Source organism: Giraffa tippelskirchi, chromosome 1, assembly GCF_054371585.1.
Source record: "Giraffa tippelskirchi isolate mGirTip1 chromosome 1, T2T-mGirTip1v1.2.pri, whole genome shotgun sequence".
In the NCBI taxonomy this organism is placed as follows: Eukaryota; Metazoa; Chordata; class Mammalia; order Artiodactyla; family Giraffidae; genus Giraffa; species Giraffa tippelskirchi.
This window is the reverse complement of record NC_137275.1, coordinates 130,387,792-130,409,394: the sequence shown is the minus strand read 5'-3', so window position 1 is coordinate 130,409,394 and position 21,603 is coordinate 130,387,792. Positions and strand designations below refer to the sequence as shown.

Genomic DNA, 21,603 nt, shown 5'->3' with positions numbered 1-21,603 from the left:
TTTGTCTAGGAAATGCAGTCAACAGTATTTTTAGGAGGCTTTCTTTGTGTCCTATATCTGCCATTTAGGACCAGTATTTCTCACGTCAGCAAGAAAAGTAACTACGGCAGGAACTTCATTAAAGCTACAGTTTAGAATATGCAAATGTGAAAGGTTTCTAACTTTACCGTGTACATTTCACATATATCATTAGTCACTGTTAGACACTTTGGTCTTGCTTAATATAATTCAGTGCTGAATGTGTATTTTAATGTGAGAGTTTTTGACATCAACATTTTTGGCTTTCATCTAATTTATAATATTAACTTGGAGTTAATGGAAATAGTTCCCTGTATATATTGTGGTTTGAATCTGCTAATAAGTACAGTCAGTAATACATGATCTTTAGCTCCTAAACTGTGAATAGTAGATTTCATTTTTTGTTAAGATCTATGTCTGAATTGAACGGGGTCACAGCGTCTGAACGCTGAATAAAGCAGTAGAATTCTAATCAGAAGATAGAAGTACTAAACTCACTCCATTATGAACATAAGCCTGTTCAGGAATGGACACCATTATTGGTGTCTTTTTAAAGTTAGTAGTAAAAGCCCCTGCTACTTGATTGTGAAGTACTTCATCACCACCATTATAAAAATATTTTAAATTCTTGTAGCTTTTTGAAGTAGTTACCTATTACCTCTGTTTTATGCATGTGGAATTGAGACTCAGGGAAAGTAAGTCACTGTAAGATTTGGCTAGCAGTAAAATAAATAATGGGCTTCCCTGGTGGCTCAGTGGTAAAGACGCAGTGCCAGTGCAGGAGATGTCAGTTTGATCCCTGGGTCAGGAAGATAGCCTAGAGAAGGAAATGACAACCCACTCCAATATTCTTGCCTGGGAAATCCCATGGGTAGAGGATCCTGGTAGGCTACAGTCTGTGGGGTCACAAATAGTCGGATGTGACTTAGCAACTAAACAACAACAAAATAAATAGACTTGGAACTACACCCCAGGTTTTACCCCCCAGTTAAGACTGTTAGCTTCGGTGATGCTTTGGTATGTTTTTTGTGTATAGGATTCTACATAAGTGCACTGGAGTTATTATCAACAAGTTATCCTGAATGTCACGATATTGTGTGTGTATATATATTCCATTTCATGTTTAAATCTGTTTCTTTGGGTGGTATCTGGTAGCAGATAAACTTTAGGGATGATTTTCATTTTTCCAAGTGAGTAATTTGAAAGCTTTAAAAAGTATTTTTCTATGTTTAAAATGTTCCTTCAAACAAATGTGTCATTTGAAAAATAGAAAGTAATTTTTAAAAACCTGATTATCTGATGTTAACTGTTAATCCTTAAATTATACAATTAAAATTTTTGTTCAGTATTTGATTTAAAAGTATTTCTGAATTTTCTGTCTTTTTTTTGTACAGAATGATAAATAACGCTGATCATCTCTAGCAAGGATATTGATTCACCTCATGTAAAGTATGCTCAGTTCCTTTCCAGTGGTGTGAGTATCTAGTTCTTGTCTTAATTTTTATCTTCTCTATTGTTTTAATAAAGTTAAGAAATCATTACATTATAGTACAGAAGTGATACAGGCGTTTGTAGAGTTGAAATAATTTTTTCATAGTTATGTGGTAAGAAATGAATTTTCAGATCTTTATCACCTTTGTCTTTTACCATTTCTGTTTTCAACTTTGAAGTCTAGCATAGATTTTAATAGCTTAGAAATTTGTGAAATAGATGGCAAGTATTAAATTCCTTGTGACAAGCAGAATATTGGTAGAATGTTACTTTAGTGCTGCCTTTTGTATGCAAACTCCTAAGCACCATAGCCATTTTCTTTACCTGCTGGGGATAATAAGCCTAGTTAAGCCTATTAGCTAATGCAGTTGGTAGCCTTTCTTTGGAGTCTGGCAAAAAATACAAATTGGATGGTGGTATTATGTTGACTGCAGCCATGAAATTAAAAGACACTTACTCCTTGGAAGGAAGGTTATGGCCAACCTAGATAGCATATTTAAAAGCAGAGACATTACTTTGTCAACAAAAGTCCGTCTAGTCAAGGCTATGGTTTTTCCAGTGGTCATGTATGGATGTGAGAGTTGGACGGTGAAGAAAGCTGAGCGCCGCAGAATTGATGCTTTTGAACTATGGTGTTGGAGAAGACTCTTGAGAGTCCATTGGACTACAAGGAGATCCAATCAATCCATCCTAAAAGAGATCAGTCCTGGGTGTTCATTGGAAGGTCTGATGTTGAAGCTGAAACTCCAATACTTTGGCCACCTCATGCGAAGGGTTGACTCATTGGAAAAGACCCTAATGCTGGGTAGGATTGGGGGCGGGAGGAGAAGGGGATGACAGAGAATGAGATGGTTGGATGGCATCACTGACTCGATGGACATGGGTTTGGGTAGACTCCGGGAGTTGGTGATGGACAGAGAGGCCTGGCGTGCTGCAAGTCATGGGGTCGCAAAGAGTCGGACACGACTGAATGACTGAACTGAACTGATTATGTTGACAGTTTTTTTGTGCTAGGATATCAGCTGTAACATATTAAATACAAAAGTATTCTGGGAATTTCAGATATTAGAGACGATAAAGTACCTATTAGCTCATTAAGTGCATCTTTAACATAAGCATTTTTTAAAAATTCAGTTCAGTCTACATTTCAATTAAATTCCTTCTGTTTTGGTTGTCAGTTCTGTAATCCAGTAAGCAGAATAATGATAGATTTTCCTTGTTACTTAGGTGTTTTTGTTAAACATTTTTCTTCTCTTGTTGACTTTATAGTATATCAGAAAGTTTCTGGAATAGACTAGGTGGCGTGAACTGTGGCCTGAGATGCTGCTAAGTAGCTGTGTATACTTGGGAAAGGGATGATACTCTGTTGCTTTGGGCCTAATTTTCCCTGTTTTAAAAAGTACAGTTTATTCATTAATGGCTGTTCTCCATAGCCATTAGAATGTAAGCATTGTGAGGCTTTTTTTTTTTTTAACCTTATTTTGCCCTTTTTTTTTTTTTTGCCTTATTTGTGCCTTATTGCATCCTTTTTATGTTGTACGTAGTCTGACACATAGAGGTTACTCAGTAAATGTTGTTGTTTAGTCCCTAAATCATGTCTGACTCTTTGCAACCCCATGGACTGTAGTCCGCCAGGCCCCTCTGTCCATGGGATTATCCTGGCAAGAATACTGGAGTGGCTTGCCATTTCCTTCTCCAGGGAACCTTCCTGACCCAGGGATCGAACCTGCGTCTCCTACATAGGCAGGCAAATTCTTTACCATTGAGGCACCGGGGAAATCTCAGTAAATGTTAGTTGAATTATTTTTGTCTAAATTGTCTCCTATTCTCTAATTCCACACCTAATTTATATCTCCCTCTACAGACTTTCATGTTTTTACTTGGATTTTATTTTCCCCATTGCATATAGATGGCTATTATTTAAAAATCTCAACCTTAATTAGTGGTAATTTAAGAAATACTAAAGTGTGATTATAAATTGAATATAATCTTATTTTTCTCAAAATCTATATATTTTGAAAAGAACATTTGTATGCTCTTACCTATAGTTTTAGCCTCTGTTCTTTTGAGTTAGTCAGTTCTCCCATTGGTTTGAATTACAGAATCACTTTTCCATATTATAAGCTTAGTCCCCAGCAAATCTTCATTTCATACTTACTCTTGTCATTTTCTTACTTTAAAACAGCCATTCCTTTGATGGTAATAAATGTGAGAGTAATGTGCCATAAATAGTACGAAGAGCCTTTAGTATGTCTTTAGTTGGTTAATATTATGATTGACTCTATAATGTGTTAAATCATCATGGAATAAATACCATGAATGACAAACAAAACTAATATATGACTGTACCATATTTTGCCTAGTCATTCTAGATAAAAAGATGAAGACAGCAGAGTCCAGCTCAAAAAAATACTGTTATCCAATAAAATATTATTAGCTGTTGATGCTTTATAAGTAAGGTGATCGTGTCATTTTTGCACATAGGATTTCAAGATTAGGCATTTGTGAATGCTTTAACCTTCTTTCCTCTACATGTTTCTAGGATTTAGTTAAAGTTTGTTCTGAACCTCAAGACTTATTCAAGAAGGGTTTACATATACAGGTAGAGATAAAATTAATTGTAAAAAGGGTTTACTATTATGGTCTTAATAGTATGGCATTTTGGAATGTCACTTTGTGAACTGAGCCATAATTCCTGAATTTAATTGTTCTTTTATGCTTTGAACATTGTCTGTGTTATTACAGTGTCGAAATTCTTCTCACATCATTTTCAATTATTGTTGGCCTGAGTCTGCATTCAGATGAGTAATTTAAAGTGAAAGATGTTCCTTATCCTGTGAACAGTTCTTGTGTTCTGTAGGAAAATTAATTCAGTTTTTACATGTTATCTTTTTCTGTTGTGAAAGAATTGCTGATATCATGGACTTAGATGACCTTTCTAGGTCATTATTGCCATAATCTCATGATGATGTACTTAAACTAGGTGAATTGTAAGAAATAAAATTTGAAAATGACAGGATGTGTGCCTTTGTTTATGTTAATGCACATTGGAATATTGTTCTCAGTATCTAAGCGAGCTTCTCATCTTGGCGTTTTCTCAATAAAATATTGTGCCTTCAGTGTCACATATATGATTTGATCCTGCTCATTATCCCAGTCTGCTCTAGAGCAGTCATACATTTTGCTGTAGCAATTGTAGATCTTTTTACTTTAGGTATGTCTTTGTATTAGGGACCTCTCTTGGTGCAGGGCACATACATCTAATTTAAACAAAGTGAAGCATAAAGGGAAGTCTGTGTGAAGTTAAACTGCTTCCCTGTTGGCTCAGATGGTAGAGTCTACCTTCAATGCAGAAGACCTGGGTTCAATCCCTGGGTCAGGAAGGTCCCCTGGAGAAGGGGATGGCAACCCATTCCAGTATTCTTGTTTGGAGAATCCCATGGACAGAGGAGCCTGGTGGGCTACAGTCCGTAGGGTCACAGAAAGTCGGACATGGCTGAGTGACTAACACTTTCACTTTCATGCTGTTACAGAACAATATAAGAAGAAGAGCAGGGATGTAGTAGGGGCTTAGGAATGACTACAGCAAGGGATGTGAATACTGTAGAGTTTTCTGCTTTGCCCTGCATTTCTTATTATGCCTGCCTTATTTTCCTACAAACTAACTCCTTCTACATGGTGAGGAATATACCAAACTAACATCTTGCACCTGACCACAGTTACAGTGACTGTCCATTTTCCTGCTACTCTTAACCTGAATATTTTGAGAAGAGCAAGGCTGTTTCCTTGTGTGCCCACACTATTGGCCAGAAGGTAGGGCATTTTGAGTGGCAGGGCTTCCCTGGTGGCTTGGATGGTAAAGATTTGCCTGCAGTGCAGCAAACCCAAGTTCAATCCCTGGGTCGGTAAGATTCCTTTGAGAAGGGAATGGGAACCACTCCATTATTCTTACCTGGAGAATTCCATGGAAGAGGAGCCTGGCAGAGTGTAATTCATGGAGTCGCAAAGAGTTGGACACGACTTAGCGACTAACACTTCCACTTTTCACTTTCATCCTTTCCAAGAACATGTGGTTGGAAACAGACATTCTGGGCAGACAAAATAATAGGTGCCTTCTTTTATCTTCTTTTACGACTTTTGAATTAACCACTTTTAAAATGGGTTTCCGTAGGGAATTCCCTGGTGGTTCAGCCTTTAGGACTCCACACTTTCACTGCAGAGGGCGTGGGTTTGATCCCTGATCAGGGAACCAAGGTCCCACAAACTATGCAGCATGGCAAAAAATGGTTTCCATAGTCAGTGACTCTGAAATGACATAAATACATTGTTTTAGATACTGTGAAATCTTTAGTTCTGGTCGGTCTGATATAAGCTTTATGGTGGATACTTTTCAGTTAACAGGTTAAATTCACGTAATTCATTTTAGTTTTATACTAATATACAGAGTGCTGCCCCATACAGAGAGAGGTTTGAAGAGTTACATATAGAATACTATTAGCTCTGATATAAATGGGATAGGAAAATATCATGGTTGATTTTTTTCTTTTGTCTGCAAAATAAAACAGTCCTTGAAATCTCATATATAAAATAAGGTCATTTTATGACATATTTTGAAAGCTTGAAGACTAAAGTTAGCAGTGAACAATTCCATTTTCAAGAGAAAAGAATATATAGAAACCTGAATTTACCAAATCAGTAAGTTAAAGGGTAAATTATTTGGATTACTAAGGGGATTTGGCAGCTACTTTTAAAAAGAACTTCGTGGCATTAAGAACCATTATGTTACTAAACACTAAGAAGCACAAAGGGCTGAGGGTTAAGATAAAAACTATAGTGTCAAGTCTCTTATAAGCCATTCAGAAAATGTTTATACAACTTTTTCAACAAATTTTGAATATAATATACCTACTGAAAAATGTACGAATCAGTAATGTATAACTTGGTGAATGTTCACATAGTATGCACCTGTGTAACGTAACTAGCATGAAACAAAACATTGCCAATACTGCATATTATTTTAATAGTAGAGCATTTCTGTTAAGCAAGATATACTCTTCTGTTGACATCAGTCAGGAGAAAAAATAAATGAATTACTCTGGTTGAAAGTTTTATTTTTTTCTCTCTCACCCAACTAGTCAATGATATATTATGGATTGGGGACAAGGGAGTGGGGCAGATATATGAAGCAGACAAGGAAGTTAGTAGAGTACAATTGTAATAGCCAGAGCTTTAGAATAGCTAGTAATTGGCATTCCAAGCATCTGAAATAGAATAGCTAAACAAACCTGTGGTATATTCCTACAATAAAGTACTCTTCAGCAATAAAAAGACATAAACTGCTGATGCATACAACATCATAGATGAATCTCAAAAACTTTATACTGAAAGACGCCTTACACAAGAGAGTACATAGAAATTCCATTTGTGTGAGGTTCTGGAACAGAAAAAATTAACCTCTATTGTGAGAAAAAATCGGAGCAGTGGTCGCCTCTGAGGAGAGAGGATGGGGACTGACCGGGAACGAGCACTAGGGAACTTCCTGGGGTAATGCTAATATTCTGTATCTTCCGAGGGATTTAATTTCACAGGTGGATGTACTTCTCAGTACTCAAAGAATGGTAAATGTAAGATTTGCATATTTTATTTTATGTAAATTTTACTTCAATAGAAAATACCTGAACAGATACTGAACTCTAGTTAATGATCTACGTGTGGAAGGATTTAAGAAGAGGTGTACAGATGTCTGTAACTGATTTTGAAATGCATCAAAAAATGAGATGAATAGAGGGATGGATGCATAGAGCATGGATAGATTATGTGGTAAAGCAAGTAAAATATTAATGGTAAAAATCTCGATGATTAGTGTATAGGCATTCACTGTCAGCTTTTTTTCACCTTTTCTGTGAGTTTAAAATTTTTCATTATAAAATCTTGGAGGAAGAAAACAGGAAAGAATGTAATAATCATGAAAACAGGATTTTTATGATGAATAGCTTGTCATAAATGAATATTGGAAGAGAGCAAAAGAAAATGTGAATAGGTAGAAGGCAGACAGTGTGGCCCATGGGCACAAACAACCTGCAGCACATCATTTGAGGCCCACAGAATGTCTGTTTTTATTTTTAATTTGCTGATCTCTAAAACTAGAACGACTTCACGTAAAAGTTATAGATTTCTACCTGCTTATTTTTTTAAAAGGACTTGGAAGACAAAACAGTCACTCCAAAGGTAGATAGAGATTTGTGTGGAGTGTTCGTATACGATAAAGTTGGTGTTTCAGACCAGAGAGGAAAAGATGTACTACTCGATAAAGCATATTGGACAAGTGAACTATCCTTTTGGGAAAAAATAAAGCTCAAATCCTTTCACACTCATTAAGTAAATATAAATTCTATATGGACTAAAGATTTTAAATATTAAAAAAAGCTGTTAGTAAAACCCCTAGTCCCTCAGTGGAGTGGTTTTGTCTAAGTGGTTTAAACTGGAAACTTAAAAAAGGACAAAAGCCTGTGTCCCATATCATTTAATTCCAGTAATTTCTGCCATATATGCATGCTTTTGGAGTCAGTAAGATCTAGGTTTAAATCTTTTTTCCTACGTCTTAATGAGACTTTTTCCAAGATACAAAAACATTGTGAGCCTTAGTTTCCTCAACAGTCAGTGTAGTACTAAAAAAAAAAAAATTTACCATAGAGTGTTGTTGTGAGGAACTGAGATTGTATGACATGAAATTCTTGCCCAGTGCTGGCCTAGAGTGAATATTCAATAAATTTTTATAGAGGGATATGTGTGTGTGTGTGTCAGTCAGTCAATCATGTCCGACTCTATGTGACCCCATGGACTGTAGCCCACCAAACTCCTCTGTCCATGGAATTCTCCAGGCAAGAATACTGGAGTAAGTTGCCATTCCCTTCTCCAAGCGATCTTCCTCACCCAGGGATTGAACCCAGGTCCCCTGCATTGCAGACAGACTCTTTGCCCTCTGAGCCACCAGGGAAGCCTCTTATGGAGGGATAGAAAAACTGATCTCCAAGAGCTTAGGAGAACTGACTCAGAGTAGAAGTTCACCTGGAAGGGATGAGAAAGTTCTTTGACATTTATTTTCATCAGCAAACACTTACTGAGGGCCTGCTGCATGCCATGCAGCACTGGAACGATAAAAATAGAAGAAATTCCCACTTAAAAGAATCTCCAGTATGAAAGTCAAGTTTTATAAGAAAGGAATTCGAATGGTGAGAATTTTCATGATATTTGACAATTCCCTTAAACTTAATATTGTCATCGACTCTGAGGTATTTTCTGGTGCACTGCAGTACCTTGTGTTAGTTAAAGGAAGCATAATATGGAAGCAATTTCCTACGAAAAATGAATAGTTCAGTGTGGACACAACCACTCGAGATCTATTTCTTGAGATAACTATATATAGAGAGTACATTACAGAGATGAAATAACTCATGAAATTGCAAAGTGGTGGGTGAAATGGTGCTTATTAAGTTTTTTTATGTGCCACTCTCACGTTTCCATTTAAATATTTTTGCTAGTTGTTAGTTATTTGCTTGGGCTAAGCTTACCAAATTGTTTTTGTCTATGCCAAATAAAAGTTACAGAATTCCTAGGTCAGTTTTGCCTATAAAACAAAATATTACCCTTAATCATGTCTTAGTCATTTTCAGTAAAGACGTTGATAGAGAAATATTTTGTCTGTGTTCATTCTCAATACATAACGATACCTTCTTTGGTAGATATTATAAATAAAGGGACTATTTTATTTTATTTTTTTTAGTTTGCTGGAAACCATGTCTCACTATACAGATGAACCCAGATTTACCATAGAGCAGATAGATCTGCTCCAGCGCCTCCGGCGTACTGGAATGACTAAACATGAAATTCTCCATGCCTTGGAAACTCTGGACCGCCTTGATCAAGAGCATAGCGACAAGTTTGGAAGAAGGTCCAGCTATGGAGGAAGTTCATATGGGAATAGTACCAACAATGTTCCAGCATCTTCCTCTACAGCTACAGCTTCCACGCAGACCCAGCATTCGGGCATGTCCCCGTCACCTAGCAATAGTTACGACACCTCCCCACAGCCTTGTACTACCAATCAGAACGGGAGGGAGAATAACGAGCGATTATCCACGTCCAATGGGAAGATGTCACCAACTCGCTACCATGCCAACAGCATGGGTCAGAGGTCATACAGTTTTGAAGCCTCAGAAGAGGACCTAGATGTAGATGATAAAGTGGAGGAATTAATGAGGTTAGTTTCTTTCTTATTTAGAGTCCTCCAAATATCTGTGTGCTTAGACTGATTTTGAATAATAAAGCTGTATTTCAGCTCTTTACATATAAGAACTGTGACTTCCCTCTTCCCCTTTGGTGATAAAGAAAAAAATTAAAATTTTTATGTTTTTAATTCAAAAATTTTTTTCTCTACCTAAGTCCTTTCTCTTTGCTGCTTTATAAGTCTTTTCCATTCTGTTATCTAAGCAAAGGTTAGCCTTCTCTTTATGGCTCTAATTTCTAACATCTGAATTTTATGAATTGCTAACAAATACATTGTAAGCCTGAAACGCATTGTAAGTACTTTCTCTGAGAGGTAGGATGTTTTGTAATAATATGTATACTCTTAATTTTTCCCTCCAACACGCTAATTGACAAACTAATTTTGAGCATCTATTATTTAAAAAGCAGTGTTCTTAAGAAAAATAGACATGGTTTCTATTCATAAGAAACTGAAGTCTGATTTTTGCAGTAGATGCTGTGCACGCACACACACACACACACACACACCACACACACACATTTAATGTCATCTATTACAAGATAAGTGTAAGCACCTTGAGTTTGAAACCCTGAAGAAGTCCAGTTTCAACAGAGGTGATTAAAGGGCTTCACCCTGAAGCTGAGACACTTTGAGGGCAGCACTGCTATGTTTTCCATTCTTGTGTCTCCAGGATCTAGAACTGTCCTTGGCACATGTTAAGGGCTTATTGTGTCAAGTGAATTAATGAATTTGAGCTAAACTTTAAAGGATAGCTTCTGTTTTAAAATATAGGAAGTTTATTTAAAGTTAAGGGAATAGTAACAGGTAGAAAAGGCAAGACATGTTTAGTCTTCTAAGAACTGCAGATTGGCTATATATAGTGATAAAAATAGTATATTGGGAGGCCAGTACAGGTTTGGGGGAGATGTGAATTCCATGTACATGATTTTATGTTTAACATGGTGGAAATTAAAGGATTTTTTTTTAGAGGTCTGTAGGAAAGAGATAAAAGCATTATTTTCGGTAGATTAGCACTGCTATAGTAGGGAGAAGAGCCTGCAGATAGATTCGTTGTGGTTTATATGAAAGAAACTGTAGCAGGAATATGTCAGAAATAAAATTTTAACCTATAATTATGAGTTGTAGTTCTTCTATAAGACTGTAGGAGTTTAAGATAGTATAATGGTGACTTAATATTGCCATCTGAAAGGTCTGTAGTACCACAGAGGTAAAATAATCTTTTGAACAAACTGTCCTGAATTTACATTTAGGGTGGAACTGCCATATAGGGAATTCTGGGCTAAATGGACTGTTGTATCTAGATTCCAATGTAATTGTTGTAATGAATGGTTTCATAGAGCACCTACAGGACCTGTTATTTAAGCTTTGTAAAACTTAAAAGTATAAAACATCAGTGTGTGGCTTTTCATTCCTTTTCCTTGCTTAAACAGCTGGCCGAAGTTTATGTTCATTTTGAATTTAACATCTACATCACTGTCAAGATTGAGAGAGAGGATCATTTGGGCAAACGGAAGTTACTTTAATAGTTAACATGTAACAAGGTTAGTTTTTAATTATCCTAAGCAGAGTGGGTATCAACAATAAAATTTGTTAGGATGCTAGCCTTTTTGTTGTTGTTGTTGCTATAATTAATCAGTTTTAGTGAACTTTAAAAGCATTAGTTAATTCCCAGATGTGTTTTAGAATAATGGGAAGTTTGGGAAAAGTTTGTTTTTAACAAAAGTCTCTAGAGGATTGTCCAGAGTCTAAAACTTGAGTATAATGGTCTAAAAGCTTGACAACAGGGTTTGTGGTTAAATCCAGCAAGTACACACATTCAAGTTTCATCATTAGATATATGTGTGTGTGTGTGTGTTTGTAATTGCTACCAGTACTTAACTTACATACTGCTCCTTGTTGCCTAGGTAGGATATTTTATGACTTCTTTCTTAAACTGCTCCTGTGCTGCCCTCTACTCCTCCAGCGGTCTCACTGGTCCTCTGGCGCTCCGCGGTCCTCTGCCGTTGCACCCTCACCCACACCTTCACTCGTCCTTTGTGCCCATCTCTCAATTTTCTCAAGTTTACAAATAACCTCAGTCCTCAGGTTTGAGGGAGAAGTGTACTGCATGACTGTTTCACTTTTAATTACCACAACCATGCTATATGTGCGGTAGAGCAGAGATACTGAGATACACAAAAATTAAAGAACGACCCAAGAAAACTTAAGTGGCAGAACTCAATTCTAACCCGTGTCTTTGTTACCAGTGTGTCTGTCACTGGTATCTGTTGCCTCTGTAAATACATTTTTCATGTGTGTAGATTCCAGTAAAATTTTAGGAATGATCATTAATATAACTCAAGACAAAGTGTCAAAGCCTTAATATACTTATCCTCCACTCTCCCCCCAAGTGATATTTGTCGCTTCAAGTAAGTCCCTTGGGTAGTCTAATGAATTTTTATTTGGTCGAATGTTAGAGAATGAGTTTTGAGCAGTGAATCTTTCTGAGTACCCTGCACCCACATAGGGCTCCACTCCCCTTTGCCCACTCCACACTCTGATGATACAGAGGGTTGTACTCTAGGTAGGGAGAATGGATACTTAAATGCCTTCCTGCTTCCTTTCCTACATAGGTCACATGTAGTTCACCTCTCTCATGCTAACATTACCCAGCCTCCAGAGCACTCAACTGTAAGATTTAGCTTGCATGTCTCATAATCCATTGGGTCCACAAACCAAACTCCTAAAAATTTCAAGGTATACAAAGGAGAATTTTTTTTGTAAAATTTGATTAATTTGAAAGAAAGTAACTGCTACTTTTTCCATTTTTGGATAGATCAGGGTTTTGAAAAAATCAAAGGGAAACTAGAATGTGGATTGTCAGCAAATTGTTGAATATAACATTTTAGGAAGGACTTTAAAACCAAGAGCTAGGATAAAGACCGATTTTACATGTTAATATTTTTAAAATGCATCTATTAGTATATATGTTTATATATAGGTGTATATGTATATCCGCTAATAGTGTATATCTATTAAAGTGTATTGTCCTCCTGTGTATGTATAAAATAACAATTGAAATGAGGCTTATCAGAATTAATTTGTCATATAAAAGGTGTTATTCCTGACTACCCACATACTAAATTTCATGAGTGTTTAGTATTTTATCTAGGATTCTGAGACATTATTCCGAGTTGGTTATCTGTATGCTTCATAGATTATTTACTTGTGTAGGTAGGGATTTATGTTCTATAGGACGTAGTATTCAGTTACCATGTTGTTTACACATACAGAGTAGATTTTGTTTTAACGTTATCTTGTAAGCTTCTAAATTATGCCTTATCTCCATGAGTAGAAATTAAAGGGAGCAGCTTCCTATTTGTATGTGAAAGAATTTGTGTGTAGTTAGGTTTTTCCACCAGTGAAATACTCTGTACTGGTAGATATTGCTCCACCTCTGAAAGTCTTGAGATAGATGACTACTTTTAAGAGGTCTTAAAGAATGTGTAGTGTATATCAACTAAGAAAATGTGAAAGATTTTAAAGCGTGCAACTTTTAAACATTCAGTCTTTAATAGCCTTTGTTCCAGAAAAGAAAGCATTACCATTTTGAGCTAGTATACATAACTCTCCTCCATTCTGTTTTGGGAAGCTTAAACATATTTAACATTGGGAATTTAGACCTGTTTTTAATACATTATTTACATCAGGTTTTCCATTTTACAACCTTTTATCTTTACCTACAGATTTGTTCATTTATGGAGCAAATTAAGCTCTAATATATGCAAACTCCATAATGAATAAGACACAATCTTTGTGCTCAAGGACTTTGCTAGTAGAGATAAGACCAGATCAGGAACTACTGTAATACAGATTCACATGTAATATATTGGTATATATATTTGAAATGGTTTAAGTTAGCTATAAGAGGAAACGATCTCTTTTAGCTCTGAGGATCAGAAAGAACTTCTCTGATTAGATGGTGATTATTATTTTAAGATGTCTTTTAAAAAGGGTGACTTCATGAAGAGGCCTTACTGAGTGTATCTAAGTGATTAGATACAAGTAGAGTGGTAGCTTATCTTGGAAGTAAACTGTGGAATCAAAGAAAGATCAGCCTACACTTCACTTTAATTCCATAAGACTGGAGGAGTAGAAATCATGAGGAGAGTGAGAGCTTATAAGGGTGGAAAAGTGGATACATTCTTTTCAAAGATGTCGAATTTTAGACAGAGGAAGTAAGGTGTAAGAGATGAGACAAATTTGGAGTAAATGAAGGAATTTTCACACCAAGAAATTGGTGATTTCACAGGATATGATGTGGACATTAGGAGTGGCAGGTCGTTTGTTAAAGAAGGTGGAATGAATGAGGGGGAATATGTGAAAGTTTAGAGAACAAATTTAACCCAGTAGGGTGGAAGTTTTTGAAATACATAAGAGAACTGAACACAGTGAAAGTTAAATGCTGTTACTATTTTGGAAATACGTAGTGAAACCAACTAAATGACAAAACAATTGCATATAAAATGACTTTATAGAAATCTTTTCATGGTGCCTTAAAATATCCAATACAGATGTTAACTTCAATCTTACGTACTTATAGCAGATCATTTGTTTCTTTTTTTCCTGGAGTGCTCTCTGGAGTATTATAAAATGATAGTCATTGTTCATATAATGCTTTTGCAGTTTTCAAAAAGTCTTACACTGAAGAATTTTTAAATTTTATATATTATATACACATGTTTGATAATAATTTTCATTTAATTTTAATTTCAGTGCTTGGAGAAAAATCTTTAAAGCCTTGTGATGGGGTAGGGGGCATATTAATGTTCTTATTTTACCAGATGATGAAACCAGCTTCATTAAATGACTTGCCCAAGCACACCCATTATCTTTTTTTAAGTTTTGTTTTTCTTCAGTTTGAAAAAGCTTCTTTCTGGTAAAGCAGTTGAGTAAAGAGGTTTTTGTTAGTTTTTTAAACTCATTATGGATATTTATAAACTTCCCACATATCTAAAAATAGAATCTCTGAGAGGGTTAAGTGAACTTCTGCTCCTTTGCAGACTTTTGGGGGTTCCTTCTGTCTTGCTGCAGTGCTTGGTAATATCATACCGCAGGGCTGTGAATAATTCACAAACTGGATGTGCCCTATTGGAATAATTGAGTGTTATCTCCTCCTTATGACTTAGTCTCTGCTCGAGGAGAAACTGATTTTAAATAAATTGATTTGAATTCCAATTTAAATCAGTAGTCAAGAAAATACCATTTCATCATTTTCCCCACAAAAGCACATTTTTATTTAACCTTACTAGATACCCTCTTAAATTCAGTTTTCATTTTCCTAGGACATTCTATAGATTGGAATGCAATGCTTAAATTTTTTCAGCTTAATTTTGTATCTGTATCAGAAACCAAATAATTTGGTTGTTTTATTTACATAAACCAATTGAAATAAATACTGCTAAAGTTTATCTCTTGCTCTGCTGACTGTTGTTGGATATTTAAGAGCCAGATGGTAATGTAGATGGGTATTTTGACCTTTAAATGTATTGTGCCCTTTTCTTTCAGATAAATAATTTCAAAATACGAATGCATATTTTTCAAAGAAATGTTTCCAGTATAGATAAGCATTTTGGAAGGAATTTGGCCAGTATGTAGATCAGTATGAGAAGCTTTAAGTACTGGATTAGGCTGCTGATTCTTTATTTTCTTCCTCTGGGAATCTTTTTGATTAGGATTTCCAACCAGTGGATGAAGAGTAGACTGTGGAGTTCCAGATTGGAAGCTGTCCCTACCATCACTTCTCTGCTCTTTTCCAGAATTCCTGAAAGGGAGCATGAAATTCACCAACAGAGCACTTAGCTCCTCCTCAGCAAAGGACTGCCAATCTGCTCTGAGTAAATCACTGCTGATTCTTTGGGGATAGGATACTTTACTTTTCTCATTCCAGATAATCTGTAGAGAGACTTGAGCTCCAGTCAGGAGTTTGCGATTGACAAAGCAATTTATAAAGATTTCACGGTCCCTTTGTCTGAGCTCAGGAGTCGGCAGAGTTTTTCTGTAAAGGGTTAGATGGAAAACATTTTAGACTTTGTGGTCAAGAGGTAAAATTGAGGACATGATATAGATACTTACATACAAGAGAGAAACCAAATGATGACATTTTTATTTGCAAAATTCAATATAGAATAATAATTGATCATCAAATACCATCTTTAAGATATAGGCCTATAGAGAAGAATAGAATTTTTTGATGAGGAGGGGATAATATTTTGCTCAATTCATGTTCAAAGTTAGTATTCCCTGTCATCAAATTGATAGCAAATGTTCATCTGTGAAAACTACTCTTAGCTCATAGGTTGTATAAAAACAGATGGGAGGCCAGATTTAGTCTATGGGCCATAGTTTGCTGATCACCTACATTAGACCATAAGTTACCACTATTCAGTTACTTTTGAGTGTGAACAAAAAATCCATTTGTGTGATTCTTTTGAACATTCAAAGAGAAATTGATTAGTTTTAAGGCTTTAGGTATAATTTTCACTGAAATATTATGTTTGTCCTGGTAGAGAAACAGTCTTCCCATTCATTGTCATTCTAGTGAATGTCTAGTCTTTTTGAGAATTTCTTGAACTTTTAAATAAGTAAAAATTTATAAGAGTCTTAGTGGAGGAAGAATTAGGTCTATGATATGTAATGTCAAGGACATAGAATAAAGTATAGTTTTAAGTATTAAGTATCCTGTGTATTACATGTATTAGGACATTAATGTGTCTTTTATACTAAAATTCAGCCCACCCTGCTTAAAATTTTTTTGGTTTATTAAGGACAAAGAAGGCAAATTAAAAGGCAAAAAAGCACCTTAAAATGGGCAGCATTTTAGCAGTTGTGAGAATGATGATTTCTGTTCCTTTGACAGAGGTTTTCAAGTGAACTGAACATGATTTATGCAGTTGCATAGTTAACATGCAAAACCACAGTCTACTCACAACTGATTTTTGTTGTTGTTGTTGCTGCTTTTTATTTTTCTAGGATTTCTGTCTGTATAAGATACATTCATTCCCCAGTAATGAAAATTTGCATATACCATATGGCAGCTTGTTCTTAATGTGAATTATACACAGCATGCGATTAACCATCTCTGGTATGAGACTTACATCTACTGTGGCATTCACTAAAGCGTCTGTCTGATGGTGTGCTGTTTTAGGACTTGAATATTTGGTGTTTCTTGGTTTGTTTTAATTTCATATTTTCCCACAAGCTCGGTCTGTTTTGCCTTTATTTTTGTGTCCTTTCTTTCTGTGTTCTCCCCACCTCTCTGCTTCACCTTTCTTAGCAAAGATGAGGATTTCTACCTTCAACATACATTGTTGGTCTTGTCTTCTGTTTTTGTTAGGAGGGACAGCAGTGTGATAAAAGAGGAAATCAAAGCCTTTCTTGCCAATCGGAGGATTTCCCAAGCAGTTGTTGCACAGGTAACAGGTAAGAGCTGAAGAGCCCTTTATTCTGGAATCTTGTCTAGTCTCTGCCTTCTAGTGCAGATGTTGGAATATTGCTTGCATTTCTGCATTGCAGTGCAGATCTGTCAACTTAGGCATAATAATGTATGCCTGTGATTTAAAACCCATTGTCTCCGATATCTTGGAACTTCTCCAGTGATTTTTTTTTTTTAATCTTGTGCTAGTAAATTTTATAGCATTTGTAATAAGCACAAAATTCCCTATTTTATGACTAAAAAGGATTCTCTGGTTTTCTTGTAATTGTGACAGAGCTTATGACACATGCACATCCAACTGCTTTCTACATTTCATATTTTTAAAAGCTTTACAGTCCTCCAAATCTACTCCTTGATTTTACCAATTAAAAAAAAAAGATTCATGGGAGTGAAGGAAGTTGTGTTTTTTAACCACTTTTCCATATGTGAAAGAAAATGTATATTCTCATACCATTACTGAGAAAGTAAGAATTACCAATGTCTTCTCTTTATTTTTTTATATCCCATCCCATTACCCAACCAATGGCAGCCCCATCCTGAGTATGTGGTGTATATGTGTCATTCTCTATTCAGATTGCATTTTTTATGAAGTTCTTAAATTTGGGGGTAGCATGTCTTTTCTTTGTTGGTCTGTAGTCTTCTTTTCTCAGATATCAGTAATTTCTAAGAGCTTAGTAAAATCAACTATGTCTTAGTCATGGGAGGAACCAGAAACTCTTTCAACTACATATATGTTGTAGTTGATATATTGTTGTGTGTTGTATATTAACAGATACAAAAATTAATTTGTTCCTCCCCTTCTTTTTTTTTAACATTCCAGTAGCAACTCTGTGACTTTGGCCTTTTTTAGCTTTTGCAGCTCAGTTTCCTCTATTAATACATTGAAATAGTTGAATCTGGTTTTCAACAGCACCTTCCAGTTTTAAGATGCTATTTCTGTTCTCTAGACATTGATACATATTGAAGCTCATTTTCCTCAATCATTGTTACTGACCATTTGGTTAAAAATGAAACTTGAGATTTTGGAAGTCTTAAATTTCACCCCAAGAATCTAAGGTCACCCAGTCTTAATATGTGTGTAACATATTGCACTAGTAAAGTATTTTTATAAATGATACTTCTGTTCATAGTTTTAAAAAAAAGTTAAAGGCATGTCCCTTCCTCTAGAACTATTTATGAATCTAATTTTTGATCTTTATGGATTAAGGTGTGGTGCTAAGGGCATTGTAAGGGCAGGTTAAGTGGGTTTTACCAAAACCCACGATTGTGCACTGTGGAAAGATCAGTTGTCTCTCAGGACTTTTAATTCAGCCCCCAAGATTAGAAGCAATAGTATCTTCTAGTTTGCCAGCCTAAAAAAGAAAAACAAAAACAAAACTATAGTGTTATAAACAGCATGATAAAGTTGATTTTGCCCAAGTGGAAATAGTTCTGAATATCTTGAATACTCTGAATCTTGAATTATCTTGGACTTTTAAAATAGTCTCTTTTGAAACCCATCAGACGTTGATGCAAACCATAATATAGTACCTCTAAAAGGAATTTCTTAGACATATCTGAGGCATTAGCTATACCATACATCAAATACTGCCTTTTTCGAAAGGGAAATTAAAGATGTTTTGCTGCTGCTGCTGCTAAGTCTCTTCAGTCATGTCCGACTCTGTGTGACCCCATAGACGGTAGCCCACCAGGCTCCCCCGTTCCTGGGATTCTCCAGGCAAGAACACTGGAGTGGGTTGCCATTTCCTTCTCCAATGCATGAAAGTGAAAAATGAAAATTAAGTCACTCAGTTGTGTCGGACCCTTAGTGACCCCATGGACTGCAGCCTACCAGGCTTCTCCATCCATGGGATTTTCCAGGCACGAGTACTGGAGTGGGTTGCCATTTCCTTCTCCAGTAAAGATGTTTTAGCATCTTGCTATTCAAAATGTAGTCCATGGGATAGCATTATTGGAAGATTCTTAGAAATGTACCACCCTAAACCTACTGAATCAGGATTTACATTTTAACCAGATCGCCAGGTGATTTGTGATGAGAAGTAGTATTCTAGGAAACTGTTGAACTTTCCTTATATTAACTGCCATGGATCGGCATTGTCTAGCATTGTCTCAGTCAGTGACAGTTGTATGATGCCATCTCTTGTTTTTGAAAGCAAGAGTTGAAATTTTTCCATGTGTTATCTGTTAGAACACGTGGACTTTTGCCACTGTAATCATAGGATTTGGTACCATTAAAAACTTCTTCCCCTCATTTCTGCCTCACCCCAAGTTGTTCATCCTCTTCATTCCTAGTCCACACTTGGGTTCATTCATATATATCTGGTTCTCCATTGTATGGAAAATGAAGTTCTTTATAATCTACTCCAGCCTTCTGTTAATAGCCATCTCATTTTCAGTATCCTTGCTAGCTGGATTCAGCTACTTGCCATTTCTGTATCTATTCACCTGGATGCTCACTGGTCGTTGACTGTGCCTAGCTTGCCTTCATCTGCTCACCCTGGTCTTACCAATTCCTGTTAATCAGTGTTGTTGTTGAGTTGCTGAGTGATGTCTGACTCTTTTGACCCCGTGGGCTATCTCCCGCCAGGCTCCTCTGTCCCTGGGATTTCCCAGGCAAGAATATTGAAGTGGATTGCCATTTCCTTCTCCAGAGGATGTTTGCAACCCAGGGATCGAACCTGAGTCTCTTGCATTGGCAGGCGGATTCTTTACCACTGAACCATGAGGGAACCCTTTATCAACATTACTTCTGTTATTATCCTCATTCTGAATTCTTTGATCACTGTAGCCCATGTAGACCTCTCTTTTTTTGCCTGAAATTAATACACTTAGTTTACCACCCTGAGAGATTAAACTTCACTTCAGTTCTGCATTTTAGAGTAGTAGTCTTTCAAAGTAGAGATCTTCTTATACATTCTCAGAGTCTAGCATTGCACTTACTCTCTGAAGATCTCACGTTTCCTTAGAAAAGGAGTACTAGTGAAGCTAACACAAGGTATACATGCAAAAATTTATCCAGTGTGACTTTCTCTAGTGATGTCTCCCCTCTGGAAATACTTATTTGCTCAACAAACGCAGCATGAGTTTCTGCCCTTAAGGGATTTACATTTTTCTTTTATTTACTTTAATTCAATTATTTATGTTAGGCAGGGGGATTGAGGATGATTTATAACCAGACTGGTTTGTTGTCCCTTTGGTCTATTTACTGAATTCATGTATTTCTCATGTATTACCATGTCACATTTCCACCCAGCCTGTCTTAACCATCCAGCTAAACTCAGGAGCAGTGCTTTTCATTTCAGAAAAGAGATCCAGCTAGAGAATAGTGAGTTAGTGAGAACTAGTATAAAGCTTAGCCCTCATAACTGACCCAGCTGAGATAAAGAAGCCAAAGTTAGAAAGGCTTCTAGGCACTTGGGGCTCACTCACTGGGGCACCTGATTAGTATATTGGCACATTTTTCTGCCTGTAAAACGTATTAGTCAAGTGTATCTTAGAAAAATAGCTACCTGATGAAATCTCCCCCAACATAAAAGATGTGGTGCTCTGGAATCTGTCCTAGATTGGAGTCTCTTAAAGTCAGTTAAGTTTAACTCCAGTATGTGACATAATGAAATAAATCAACCTTGGGTAAAAATGAGAACGAGTGGTACATAACAAAAGGAAATGCTAAATAAAAATGTGTAGTGAGGTGCAAAATTACCACACGTGTGCTTGTTCCAGAAACAAAATGCAGAGGCTTCTTTTTATAGATTTGGAGGATTTCTATAATAAGATAAACAAGAAGTTCATGGGTGGGGTCTGTATAAATAATATCCTACTGATAGGAAAAATGACAGTATAAACAGGATATAATAACAGTGCCTGCTGAATTTCCCAGCATGTTATTTGTAGCTTCTTTCACAGAGTCACAGCTGCTCCCACCAAGAGTGGATTTTTACCTCTGTAAGAGGTCGGGCAAGTTCAGAATTCTCACTAACAATGGTAAGGTGGGGAGCATACATAGCCTTTGCTTTAGTAATAAACATGTAGGTTTTATATTCACTTTCAGGGTGAAACATTTTCTTGGGCTGTGAGAATTCTTAAAACATGATTTTCAAAAAAAAAAAAACACATGATTTTCCTCTTAGGTGACCTCTGGGGAAAATGAGGCTGGCAAAGTAAGTGAGTAAATGGGCAGTCCTTGAGTGTGTGCTTATCAGCTAAATAAATATCCTAATTAGATTCATGTCCTCTTAAAAAGTAAATAAATAAAAGAAGAAGAAAATGGTCATCTCTGAGTTTTAAGAAATTTGTCCCAATTCTGTTTGCTTGAATGATAGTGGTATAATGG

The 21,603-nt window shown here is 36.2% G+C and overlaps 1 protein-coding gene across 50 annotated transcripts in view; it reads left to right on the top strand.

Annotated features, from left to right (window-relative positions):
• Positions 1 to 21,603, top strand: part of HMBOX1 (homeobox containing 1) — a 188,455-nt gene that overhangs the window by 72,677 nt on the left and 94,175 nt on the right. For 44 of the 50 annotated variants that reach the window (XM_081496557.1, XM_081496413.1, XM_081496691.1 and 41 more), the window contains 3 exons: positions 1,413 to 1,492; positions 9,293 to 9,769; positions 17,172 to 17,257. In XM_081496557.1, the coding sequence (XP_081352683.1) occupies positions 1,470 to 1,492; positions 9,293 to 9,769; positions 17,172 to 17,257 (586 nt within the window). In that variant the 5' untranslated portion in view covers positions 1,413 to 1,469. The remainder of the gene's footprint in view (positions 1 to 1,412; positions 1,493 to 9,292; positions 9,770 to 17,171; positions 17,258 to 21,603) is intronic. The other 6 variants (XM_081496660.1, XM_081496749.1, XM_081496601.1 and 3 more) reach the window with 1 other exon arrangement.